Source organism: Oncorhynchus clarkii, unplaced genomic scaffold, assembly GCF_045791955.1.
Source record: "Oncorhynchus clarkii lewisi isolate Uvic-CL-2024 unplaced genomic scaffold, UVic_Ocla_1.0 unplaced_contig_12721_pilon_pilon, whole genome shotgun sequence".
Taxonomy (NCBI): Eukaryota; Metazoa; Chordata; class Actinopteri; order Salmoniformes; family Salmonidae; genus Oncorhynchus; species Oncorhynchus clarkii.
Genome location: NW_027261041.1, coordinates 186,331 through 199,901, shown reverse-complemented (window position 1 = coordinate 199,901; position 13,571 = coordinate 186,331). Strand labels below are relative to the sequence as shown.

General features: G+C 44.0%; 1 protein-coding gene across 1 annotated transcript; it reads left to right on the top strand.

Moving 5' to 3' along the window:
* Positions 1–3,725: 3,725 nt before the first annotated feature.
* Positions 3,726–5,629, top strand: LOC139403918 (leucine-rich repeat-containing protein 4C-like). The gene has a single exon (XM_071147120.1). The coding sequence runs from the start codon at positions 3,726–3,728 to the stop codon at positions 5,589–5,591; it is 1,866 nt and encodes a 621-aa protein (XP_071003221.1). The 3' UTR covers positions 5,592–5,629.
* The last annotated feature ends 7,942 nt before the right edge of the window (positions 5,630–13,571 follow it).

The window sequence follows — 13,571 nt, the reverse complement described above, 5'->3', positions numbered from 1 at the left end:
AGCATGACAATACCCTCATGCATAACATGAGGTCCATACAGAAATTTACCAAGTACCAGGACATTTTAGCCAACAACCTGGTTGCCTCTGCCAGGAGGCTGAAACTTGGCCGCAAGTGGATCTTCCAGCAAGACAATAACCCCAAGCACACATCAACATTTTATTTTGGCACTTACCTGTATATTATTACCCAACAGAAACGATTCTGAGTCAATGCTTTTGTCACCAATAATGTTTTTCCATAGGCTTTCCTCCCTGCAATCAGCCATTTAAAGTGATGAGGCTGCTATGCAGAGTGGTTGTAGCGTAATGCCGGCTTGACAAAATGAACCCCTGCCTGATTCTTTCTGTCATGCAGTTAACCAAACACCACAGCATCAACATAACAACCTACATTGTTACCCAACAGAAACGATTCTGCGTCAATGCTTTTGTCACTATTTGTGTTTTTCCATAGGCCTCCTTCCCTGCAATCAGCCATTAAAGCGACGAGGCTGCTATGCAGAGTGGTTGTAGCGTAATGCCGGCTTGACAAAACGAACCCCTGCTAGGCCGTGGCCTGATTCCGTCTGACGCCCCCAGTGGAAGTGTCTCTTGGCGGGCTTCTCACACCACTCTGGAGTGGCATCTCTGCTGGTGCTAACCACTTTCACAGGGGCATATTTAGAGATTCATTTCCCACTGATTAAATCACCCACTCGGCCACGCTGGAAAACGCATTTCCACATCGCTTCACAATTTTCACCGTTTAGAAAACACCTGTCAAAACAGAGTCGTTTTCTATGCCTCCGGGTCCCTCTGAAAGAGACGATTGCTGATATGACTTGAGTTAGAGAAGCTGAGGAGAGATGAGAATGTTAAAGGGCCTTGAAAAACCTTGTTCACTTTTATATTTGACATAACGAGCATCGCTCGTGTATTGTGAGTAGAAACATGTTTGGTATGTGCTAATATATTTTACTCTACATCTCTATCTATTATATTACACATTTTACTCTCTCATGGTAAATGATGCTGTTATATCAGGAGAATATTAGACATAGTTTCTTATGGTGAACAACAGTGCATTCGGAAACTATTCAGACCCCTTGACTTTTTCCACATTTTGTTACCTTACAGACTTATTCTAAAATGGATTAAATATTTTTTCCCCTCATCAATCTAAATTCAATACCCATAATGACATAGCGAAAACAGTTTAGACATTTTTGCAAATTTAATTTAAAAAGAAAACCGAAATATTACATTTCCATAAGTATTCAGACCCTGTACGCAGTATGTTGTTGAAGCACCTTTGGCAGCGATTACAGCCTTTATTCTTCTTGGGTATGATGTTACAAGCTTGGTACACCTGTATTAGGGGAGTTTCTCCCATTCTCTGCAGATCCTCTCATGCTCTGCCAGGTTGGATGGGGAGTGTTGCTGCACAGCTTTTTTCAGGTCTCTCCAGAGATGTTCAATCGGGTTCAAGTCTGGGCTCTGGCTGGGCCACTCAAGGACATTCAGAGACTCGTCCCTAAGCCACTCCTGTGTTGTCTTGACTGTGTGCTTAGGGTCGTTATCCCGTTGGAAGGTGAACCTTCGCCCATGTATGAGGTCCTGAGTGCTCTGGATCAGGTTTTCGTCAAGGGTCTCTATGTACTTTGCTCAGTTCATCTTTCCCTCGATCCTGAATACTCTCCCAGTCCCTGCCTCTGAAAAATATTCCCACAGCATGATGCTGCCACCACCGTGCTTCACCGTAGGGATGGTGCCAGGTTTCTTCCAGATGTGAGGCTTGGGATTCAAGGCAAAGAGTACAATCTTGGTTTCATCAGACCAGATCATCTTGTTTCTCAGAACTAAGCCATGAGGTCGAAGGAATTGTCCCTAGAGCTTCGAGACAGGATCGTGTCGAGGCACAGATCTGTAGAAGGGTACCAAAATATTTTTGCAGCATTGAAGGTTCCAAATAATACAGTGGCATCCATCATTCATAAATTATCAGAGTGACAGTTGGGTTTTTGGTCACCTCCCCGACTAAGGCCCCTCTTCCACGATTGCTCAGTTTGGCCAGGCGGCCAAAGTTTGGTTCCAAACTTCTTCCATTTATGAATGATGGAGGCCACTGTATTATTTGGAACCTTCAATGCTGCAAAAATATTTTGGTACCCTTCTACAGATCTGTGCCTCGACACGATCCTGTCTCGAAACTCTAGGGACAATTCCTTCGACCTCATGGCTTAGTTCTTGCTCTGACGTGCACTGCCAACTATGGGACCTTATATAGACAGACGTGTGTGCCTTTCCAAATCATGTCCAATCAATTCAATTCAATTTCGCACAGATGGACTCCAATCAAGTTGTAAAAACATCTTAGGGATGATCAATGGAAACAGGATGCACTTGAGCTCGATTTTGAGTCTCATAGTTTGAATACTTATATTATATATGAATACTTATATGAATACTTATATGAATACTTATATTACTTATATTACATATGAATACTTATATTATATATGAATACTTATATGAATACTTATATTATATTTGAATACTTATATTATATATGAATACTTATATTATATATGAATACTTATATGAATACTTATATGAATACTTATATTACTTATATTATATATGAATACTTATATTATATATGAATACTTATATGAATACTTATATTATATATGAATACTTATATGAATACTTATATGAATACTTATATTACTTATATTACATATGAATACTTATATTATATATGAATACTTATATGAATACTATGAATACTAATATAAGGTTTGTTGTTCTATCAGAATAATATTAGACATTGTTTCAACACCAGTACCATCTCTGGTGTTGACTTATTTCTAAGCTGGTAGACACGTCCTCCTCTAAAAACACTTATTGTGAGAAGTGAAATTCATCAACGTTTTGAGACTGAAAAAACAGTCTGTTTTGTGACCAGTTTGTTACAGCACTTTGTGACAAATCAATTTATGAAATGAAGTATACAACAAGAGAAATCGACTGTCTGGTTTTATTGCAGATTGTTTCTGTTTTTTTTTACCTTTATTTAACTAGGCAAATCAGTTAAGAACAAATTCTTATTTTCAATGAGGGCCTAGGAACAGTGGGTTACCTGCCTGTTCAGGGGCAGAACGACAGATTTGTATCTTGTCAGCTCGTGGTTTGAACTTACAACCTTCCGGTTACTAGTCCAACGCTCTAACCACTAGGCTACCCTGCCACCCCAAATGTACAGATGAATAATTAACTTCCCGGGTTAGGACCTAAATGACAACGATTTGTATTTATTTATTGATGAGAGAGTAAAGTTCATATGGGGAGTCCTGTCCTGGGGAGTCCTGTCCTGGGGAGTCCTGTCCTGGGGAGTCCTGACATCCCTGACTGCTCTAATGCTCCACAGATGGACAGTGTTTATGATGACTATCTAGGATGAGTGAACATCCATCCATCCCCAATGATAAGGCAACTACATTTCACCACCTCTCTTCCTCATGTAGGTCATTATCCCAGGCATGTGCATTGAGCACAGACAGTATGGTGTCCCTTCAATAGATTTTATACACATAAAAAGAAGTGGCATTACCCATAATTACCTTCTGTTCTGCATCTAGTTTTCTTTGCTTGTCTTATATTGTTCCACTGCCTAATCTGTTGTACTTTTCTCTCTTCTCTTTACAATATTTCAGAGAGGACCACCAGCCACTGAACTATGAATGCTGATCACAATGATCTCCTCCCTCCAGCGCCAGACAATGAGAGATCCTAGGCTGAGGGGGGCTCGGTCCTATCCCCTCTTCGTGCTACTGTTGGCCCTCCAGATCCTGGCGGTGGCCGGCCTGGTGCGTGCCCAGACCTGCCCCTCTGTCTGCTCCTGCAGCAACCAGTTCAGCAAGGTGATCTGCACCCGCCGGAGCCTGCGCGATGTCCCCGACGGCATCTCAACCAACACACGTTACCTGAACCTGCAGGACAACCTCATCCAGGTGATCAAGGTGGACAGCTTCAAGCATCTACGGCACCTGGAAATCCTGCAGCTGAGCAAGAACCACATCCGCAACATCGAGATCGGCGCCTTCAACGGCCTGGCCAGTCTCAACACCCTGGAGCTGTTCGACAACCGTCTCACCACCATCCCCAATGGGGCCTTCGAGTACCTCTCCAAGCTCAAGGAGCTGTGGCTGAGGAACAACCCCATTGAGAGCATCCCGTCGTACGCCTTCAACCGGGTCCCCTCGCTGCGAAGACTGGACCTTGGAGAGCTCAAGCGGCTCTCCTACATCTCAGATGGAGCCTTCCAAGACCTCAGCAACCTGCGCTACCTGAACCTGGGCATGTGCAACCTCAAGGAGATCCCCAACATCCTACCCTTGGTCAGGCTGGAGGAGCTAGAGATGTCAGGGAACCAGATCTCTGTCATAGGGCCTGGCTCTTTCGCAGGGCTGGCGAACTTGCAGAAGTTGTGGATGATGCACGCTCAGATCCAGACCATCGAGAGGAACTCCTTTGACGACCTCCAGTCCCTGGTGGAGCTCAACCTGGCCCACAACAACCTCACCCTGCTGCCCCATGACCTCTTCACCCCCCTGCACCGCCTGGAGAGAGTCCATCTGCACCATAACCCCTGGAACTGTAACTGTGACATCCTGTGGCTTAGCTGGTGGCTGAAGGAGACAGTGCCTGCCAACACCAGCTGCTGTGCCCGCTGCCACACCCCAGCAAACTACAGGGGTCGCTACATCGGCGAGCTAGAGCACAGCTACTTCCAGTGCGATGTGCCTGTCATCGTGGAGCCGCCGGCGGACCGCAACGTCACAGAGGGCATGGCGGCTGAGCTCAAGTGCAGAACGAGCTCGTTGACCTCGGTCAGCTGGCTCACCCCCAACGGGTCTCTGGTGACCCACGGGGCGTACAAGGTGCGCCTGGCCGTCCTCAACGACGGGACGTTGAACTTCACCACCGTCACCATGCAGGACACGGGGACTTACACCTGCATGGTGAGCAACACGGCGGGCAACATCTCTGCCTCTGCCGTGCTCAACGTCACCTCGGTGGAGAACAGCGGCGTCACCTACTTCACCACAGTCACCGTGGAGACCACAGAGACAGTCGACGACAGCCAGACTCCTGCTCTTCCACCGATTGGCTGGGTATCATCTTCGACCACCAGGGGGCCTCCAGTCCAGACCAGGACCACAGAGCGGACCTACACTGTCTCTGTTCTGGACCTGGACGGGGAGGGGGACCGCGGCTTGGAGGAGGTGATGAAGACCACCAAGATCATCATCGGCTGCTTTGTGGCCATCACGCTCATGGCCGCCGTCTTGCTGGTCATTTTCTACAAGATGAGGAAGCAGAACCACCAGCAGGACCCCGATGGCCCCGCCTCCTCCATGGAGGTCATCACAGTGGAGGAGGAGCTCGCCGGTGTCGCTGCCATGGAGACCCACTTACACCTGCCCCCATTGGAGCATTACAACCATTACAACACTTACAGGAGCACCTACCACCACTCCCACACACAGGAACCTTTACTGATTCAAGCCAGCTCAAAAGACAATGTGCAAGAGACCCAAATTTGATTGAGATTCATTAGAGGAATCCGATATCAGCTATCTCATACAGGAAGTATCATGGACAGAATGGTAAGGATTAGTGTGGGAATGACTTGACACTGACTTGACTGATGATGTTAACGATCAAATGGATCAACATCTTTCGAAATGGGTGTTCTATTTGAAAAAGTGTCTTTACAAAACAGAAATTATTTATTTAAAAAATATATGTCTAGTGGCTAAATCAAGAAAAACAAATCTGAATGAGCTTTTTAGCTCCAATTTTTATTTCACCTCTGTGTGATGTTGGGGGAAGAATGGTTCACTGCAAACTCATCTACTCAAATGAATTCTCTACATTCAAACCATGTTCGGACCGTTTCCAAATATGAGTGCAGCAACAGAATAGATTAACACAGCTTCCATTTGACGATAGGGCCATTTCAGATGAAAATATAATACTGCCTTGTTTGAGAATTTTTATCAAAATGTTTGAAGGTCATTATAATATCCCAGATGCCCTGGTGTTTCCTTATTCCTTTGGATATATTCACAGCCCTCGAATATTATCACAGCTACATTACATAAAACTGATGAAGAGGGAGGATCGTCGTATTACACTGTACCCTTCCTGTCACTCAAATTAGATGAGATACAGATGTCCCCATGACTTGGCGGTTAATGAAATGAGCAGTGAGGCCAACATGCCTCGGGAACCAGACGGCCAAATGACTGAACATGCATTTTCCCGGCTCCTAATCAACAACTATACATCCTTCACTTAAATTAAGATGAAGGTCTTCCTCCCTCCCTCCCTCCCTCCCTCCCTCCCTCCCTCCCTCCCTCCCTCCCTCCCTCCCTCCCTCACACTCTCGCTCTCTTCTCTCTCTCCCTCCTCTCACGCTGTATCTCTTTCACTCTATCTACACTCTATCACTCTCCCCCTCCTACCCCCCCTCTCTCTTTTCTCACCTCTCTCTCTCTCTCTCTCTCGCTCTCATTCTTCCAACCCCTCTCCTTCACCTCTCATCCTACTCTCCCTCCCCCTTTCTCCTTCCTCTCTTACATTCTCCTCTCTCTTCTCCTCTCTCTCTCTTTCTCTGGCACATTCGTCTCTCCTCTCGACATATCTCATTTGTCTCTCTTTAGACATGGGGGGAATGGCAGTGCAGCAGAAGATGTGGGAGAATGAAGGGGAGGCTCCACGGCCCTACAGTAATGTGTTAATGATCTAGATCAGCAGCACTGTCGCGTTACCTTGGCATCACCCTAGGGTCACAGACACTCGTGGGCTGATAGCCCGTCTGTTAGCGCAGATAAAGCTCGCATGTAATTCAGCGTGACCCTGGTCGGCCAACACAGGAGGCTAACCGTCTGTACTGTCAGTCTGTAGTAAACAGGGAGGTGTAATTGCTCATTGAACTGCATCAGCAGTCCATTGGTAGGCTTCTAGATGAGCTAGAGGAGAAGTTGATCCAGCAAGCAGCTTGAAAACTCCAACCCGTATCCCTTTACACAGCAGCTAATGGAGGAGCTAGTCTTCTGATTTCTGAGAGGCTCCTACTCTGATCTTCTCGGCCATGTTTGTCAGGGAAAAAACACAACCCAAGGCCTTTAGGTGGCACCTCTCTCATCGTCCATTTATCACAACACCGCCTTGTCTTTGCTCTACTCTGTTTACACGGCGCATTTCATTTGGTAGTTGAGTGAAGGAGGGAGGAAGGGAGGGAATGAGGAAAGGAGGGAGGGGTTTTGGCCCACGATGGCCGTGGGGGCAGATATTGAAGATGTGACGCAATAGCAGTGAAGAACAGATAAGGAATGAGGAGCGCAGAAATAGCCTACGGACAGTCGCCATGGAAACACGGACCTTGTGCGGAGCGTGAGGAGGAGCAGATATGCCAGGGCCGTTGTCCCGGAGCTAACAACTGCCGCTTAACTTTACAATACAATTCCCCCCAAAATCCACTGTTAGATTGCAGGCTAAAGTGCCTGGGTGAATTACAGGGGCAGGGAGTTATGCTGCAGTTGTATCCACTAAGTTAACACAACTGTGTTTGACGGGGAGAATGTTTGGTACGACAGGCAGCACGTTACCAAAGTGGCTACTTAGGGGACACACTTGGTTTTGCATCATAGCAGGGCACAGCCAGCTGTCATTAGCTGACATACAGTACGCGGCCACGACAGCTTGTGTCATGCTTATGACAATACGAAGATAAAGAAAGTCTCACACTCCATATTATGCTCCCGACAACTGAATGGGTAAACATGACCTTTTCATGATCAGGTGGTGCTGTGGCTCAGGCACTAGAGCATGGCGCTCGCAACACACCAAGGTTCTAAGTTTGATTCTCGCTGGTGCCACCCATATGTAAAATGTAAACAAGTCCCTCTGGGTAAAAGTGTATGCTAAAACGACATATATCACTATTGTGTTAGTATCTCCAACTGGCATCCCAAATAGACTGAATTGACTCAATACAGACATTAGTGCTCAGTGTGAAAGTCATAGGCATTTGAGTTATGGGTATGTGAGCCTGTTGTTTAGTATGTACTGAGCATTACGCCAGTTGTTCATCATAAAGAAATTGCATATACAGAAGCATTCATTCAGCACTTAAGCCTCCATATCCATAAAACAAGTATCTCTGACAAGTCCATTCTGATCTATTCACTGGTTATGTCTGTATATAACGTGTTGCTTGGGGTCGTCAAACAGCACATGGACACTGTTCTGGTCCAGTCCAGTCTCACATGCAGGGGATGTTCATATCATCTATAGCCAAGGTTGACCATTCTTTCCCCTTCTAGTGATTCCTTTTCAATGCTTTCAATTCATTTTCAATGCTTTCAGTTCTTTTTCAATGCTTTAGGTGGCTGAATGCTTGACCTTTGACAGTATAGTCTACAGCCAATAAGGCTGTGAGAGATTCATTTCTATGTGGAGCTGGTGATTGGTTTACTGTGTGTTGTTCTGCCAACTGTCCATCTATGGGAGGTTACTGTATTGGGGGTTTTGTCCCTTCTCTCATTTTCTGAGACAATGCTCCTCAAGTGGTACATTTATACGAGACGTATTTTCAAAATAACATGCAAAAAAAAAAAAAAAAAGATTTTCACATCAAAATTTTACATGTGCTTATGGATTCAAATGTAAAAGAGAGAGAATGTGAGAGACTGAGGAGTCAAACGGATATCTCCGTTAGCCTCCTTCCCATACCTCTCAAGGAATACAGCATACATTTATTGATACCAGAGATTGTAGTTCATACCCAAACACCAATAAAACATGGCTGTTTTTCCAGTATCTTGTGCAGTGATTTTCACCCCATTCTGCACCTGTAAAGGAAAGTGTATACTGTTGCTACCTCACATTCCAACCAAGGTGCATGAATTTAGGAACAGACTGGAAACTGTACTGTGGGAGGTATTCAGGGAAATGATTCTGTAGTGTCAGAAATCAACACAGCAGTACAGCTTTCATCAGGGTACGTGTTGTGTATTGTTAAACCACCCGGCTAAAGGCTGTGATGCAGAAAGACAAACATTTTCTATTGAACTTCCATTGTCCTTCAAGAGGGGCTGAATATGTGTCACACACACCCACACACACACACCCATGATATGCCTTGACACAGGCAAATCAGCTTCTCTCTCTCACACACACACACACCCATGATATGCCTTGACACAGGCAAATCAGCTTCTCTCTCTCTTTCTATCTTTCTCTCTTCACTCTCCCTCACACACACACACACACACACACACACACACACACACACACACACACACACACACACACACACACACACACACACACACACACACACACACACACACACACACACACACACACAAATTTTTAATTTGCAGCTCCTTGAATTTGGTCGATTTATAGTGGAGCGTGCTGATGCAGAATTTAATTAGAGAAAAATGAATTGGAAAGAATAATTCCTCGCACCGGAGGAGCTTGTTTTATGAGGTCACAGGAAGGATGCAGATCGTATTAATAGAAAGAGGAAGTGCTCTTTTGACAGTGTTGCCAAATATAGACGCTTTCACTCCCTCCATTGGCTAATTCTTCTCCATCTGAGAGGCGCATTCTCCTGTAATTGGCTGACTATGTCTTCACTCTGCCACACTATAGAATACTTCTCCGCTGTGTTCTATTTCTGCATCACACAGTATTACTATAGACCTGATGTACTGCCGCTTTGATCAGGGTGAGCATTGGTAAAGTTGGATACTTTCTGAAAATGTGCTTTCCGGGAAAACACTGGGAAACACATTTGGTGATAAGACACTGAATATCCTTTCTTAGTCTTTTTCAAAACCTTAAAAGGTCCTGCACAGTCATCTTATTTCCCAAGTTAAAATAGCCTTTGAATGACCAAAACATCCACCATAATAATTTTAGGCATTTAAAATGCTTCGAACTGAAGAAATTGTACCTTTTATCTCCTTGCCAGCTATTAGAAAACCTGAAAGAACAGGCTGAGTGGGCGGGGAGCTTACATTCATGAGCTTGCCTTGACTGACAGCTATTTTAAAACACCCGTGTGGTCGTTGCCAGGTAACAAGGTAAACAATGGACCACATGTCATTGATGACAAGTTAGACAATGGGCCATGTCATTCCAAGCTGAAAAAGGTACGCCTCAACCCATTTCCTCTGCTAAATGCTCTCGTGGTCAACAGAGCTGATCATGGACTGTTGGATGTCAGAGAAAACAACAACAACACAACTGTATTTTCTGTCGTTGTGTAACTAATTACACAATACAGTTGACTGATACACTTCTGCACAAGACTGAGTAAAACTTGAGTCACCTTAGAAGCTTAGACAATGACAGAATGTACTGGACAATTTATTGGTGCCTCTGCATTAGCAATGACAATATGTTCACAACTGTATGTATTGATCATACATTTATTTGATCATTTACAATATACCAGCATAGCCAGAATATTGACCGACATGAACAGTCATGAGAAATGAAGGTGAGAAATAATGGTGAGACATCAATTTACCCCCCAAATATATTAGAGCCATAAGCCTAATATAGGCACCCGGCCACCATCCGGTGTGCAGGACACACTGATATGTACAATTTGTAACACTCACCTCCCGTCCGAATGCTGAAAAAAACAATACAAAGTATTGTCGTGGCCATCTACTCCAGAATGTTATGAAGAGTGATCAGATGAATTGCAATTAATTGCAAAGTCCCTCTTTGCCATGCAAATGAACTGAATCCCCCAAAAACATTTCCACTGCATTTCAGCCCTGCCACAAAAGGACCATCTGACATCATGTCAGTGATTCTCTTGTTGACACAGGTGTGAGTGTTGACAAGGACAAGGCTGGAGACAACTCTGTCATGCTGATTGAGTTTGAATAACAGACTGGAAACTTCAAAAGGAGGGTGGTGCTTGGAAACTTTGTTCTTCCTCAGTCAACCATGGTTGCCTGCAAGGAAACACGTGCCGTCATCATTGCTTTGCACAAAAAGGGTTTCACAGGCAAGGATATTGCTGCCAGTAAGATTGCACCTAAATCAACCATTTATCGGATCATCAAGAACTTCAAGGAGAGCGGTTCAATTGTTGTGAAGAAGGCTTCAGGGCGCCCAAGAAAGTCCAGCAAGCTGTGGGATTGGTGCACCACCAGTACAGAATTTTCTCAGGAATGGCAGCAGGCAGGTGTGAGTGCATCTGCATGCACAGTGAGGCAAAGACCTTTGGAGGATGGCCTGGTGTCAAGAAGGGCAGCAAAGAAGCCACTTCTCTCCAGGAAAAACATCAGGGAAAGACTGATATTCTGCAGAAGGTACAGGGATTGGTCTGCTGAGGACTGGGGTAAAGTCATTTTCTCTGATGAATCCCCATACTGATTGTTTGGGACATCCGGAAAAAAGCTTGTCCGGAGAAGACAAGGTGAGTGCTACCATCAGTCCTGTGTCATGCCAACAGTAAAGCATCCTGAGACTATTCATATGTGGGGTTGCTTCTCAGCCAAGGGAGTGGGCTCACTCACAATTTTGCCTAAGAACACAGCCATGAGTAAAGAATGGTACCAACACATCCTCCGAGAGCAACTTCTCCCAACCACCCAGGAGCAGTTTGGTGATGAACAATGCCTTTTCCAGCATGATGGAGCACCTTGCCATAAGGCAAAAGTGATAACTAAGTGGCTCGGGGAACAAAACATTGATATTTTGGGTCCATGGCGAGGAAACTCCCCAGACCTTAATCCCATTGAGAACTTGTGGTCAATCCTCAAGAGGCGGGTGGACAAACAAAAACCCACAAACTACAAGCATTGATTATGCAAGAATGAGCTGCTATCAGTCAGGATGTGGCCCAGAAGTTAATTGACAGCATATCAGGGCTGATTACAGAGGTCTTGAAAAAGAAGGGTCAACACTGCAAATATTGACACTTTGCATCAACTTCATGTAATTATCAATAAAAGCCTTTGATACTTAGAAAATGCTTGTAATTATACTTCAGTATTCCATAGTAACATCTGACAAAAATATCTAAAGACACTGAAGCAGTAAACTTTGTGAAAATGTATATTTGTGTCATTCTCCAAACTTTTGGCCACGACTGTATATGTAAAAACAATTGCAAACATGCTGAGTATTGTTCTAATACGCTCCGCCCCAAAACAAGGCCAATAATAACACCCAGTGTGCTTTGTAGTTCATTTAAGTATATTCATTTTTCCATACACTACGGTTCAAAAGTTTGGGGTCACTGAGAAATGTCCATGTTTTTGAAAGAAAAGGAAATTCTTTGTCCATTAAAATAACATCAAATTGATCAGAAATACAGTGTAGACATTGTTAAGAAACGGCTGATGTTTATGGAATATCTACATAGGCGTACAAAGGCCCATTATCAGCAACCATCAGTCCTGTGTTCCATTGCCACATTGTGTTTATCATTTTTGAATCATTGAGGCGTCTGTTTCTCAAACTAGACACTCTAATGTACTTGTCCTCTTGCTCAGTTTGCACCGGGGCCTCCCACTCCTCTTTCTACTCTGGTTAGAGCCAGTTTCCGCTGTTCTGTGAAGGGAGTAGTACACAGCGTTGTACGAGATCTTCAGTTTCTTGGCAATTTCTCGCATGGAATAGCCTTTGTTTCTCAGAACAAGAATTGACTGATGAGTTTTAGAAGAAAGGTCTTTGTTTCTGGCCATTTTGAGCCTGTAATCGAACCCGCAAATACTGATGCTCCAGATTCTCAACCAGTCTAAAGAAGGCCAGTTTTATTGCTTCTTTAATCAGAACAACAGTTTTCAGCTGTGGTAACATAATTGCAAAAAGGTTTTCTAATGATCAATTAGCCTTTTAAAATAATAAACTTGGATTAGCTCACACAACGTGCCATTGGAACACAGGAGTGATGGTTGCTGATAATGGGGCTCTGTACACCTATGTAGACATTCCATAAAAAAACAGCCGTTTCCAGCTACAATAGTCATTTACAACAGTAACAATGTCTACACTGTATTTAATGGACCAAAAAAAATTGCTTTTCTTTCGACAACAAGGACAATTCTAAGTGAACCCAAACTTTTGAACGCTTTCGTGTGCATTTCCATTTTAGCAGACACTCTTATCCAAAGTGACCTGTAGTCAGTGCATTCAACTAAGGTAGATAAACAACAACATGTCCCAGTCACAGCAAGTCAGACGTTTCTGCAACGTTCTGCGTTACTGAGAATGTGGTGGCTGTATGGACCACTTACTAGCAAATGTATTTCTGTCATTTAATATTACAGAAATACTTCCTTTTTTTAATCATTTTTTATTTGAATTAAATACATTTTTAAAATATAATTATTTTGTGTTTTGTTTTTAACCTGTTGCGACGACCAAACCCGGATCCGGGATTCTATTTGAATTAAATACATTTTTAAAATATAATTATTTTGTGTTTTGTTTTTAACCTGTTGCGACGACCAAACCCGGATCCGGGATTCTATTTATAG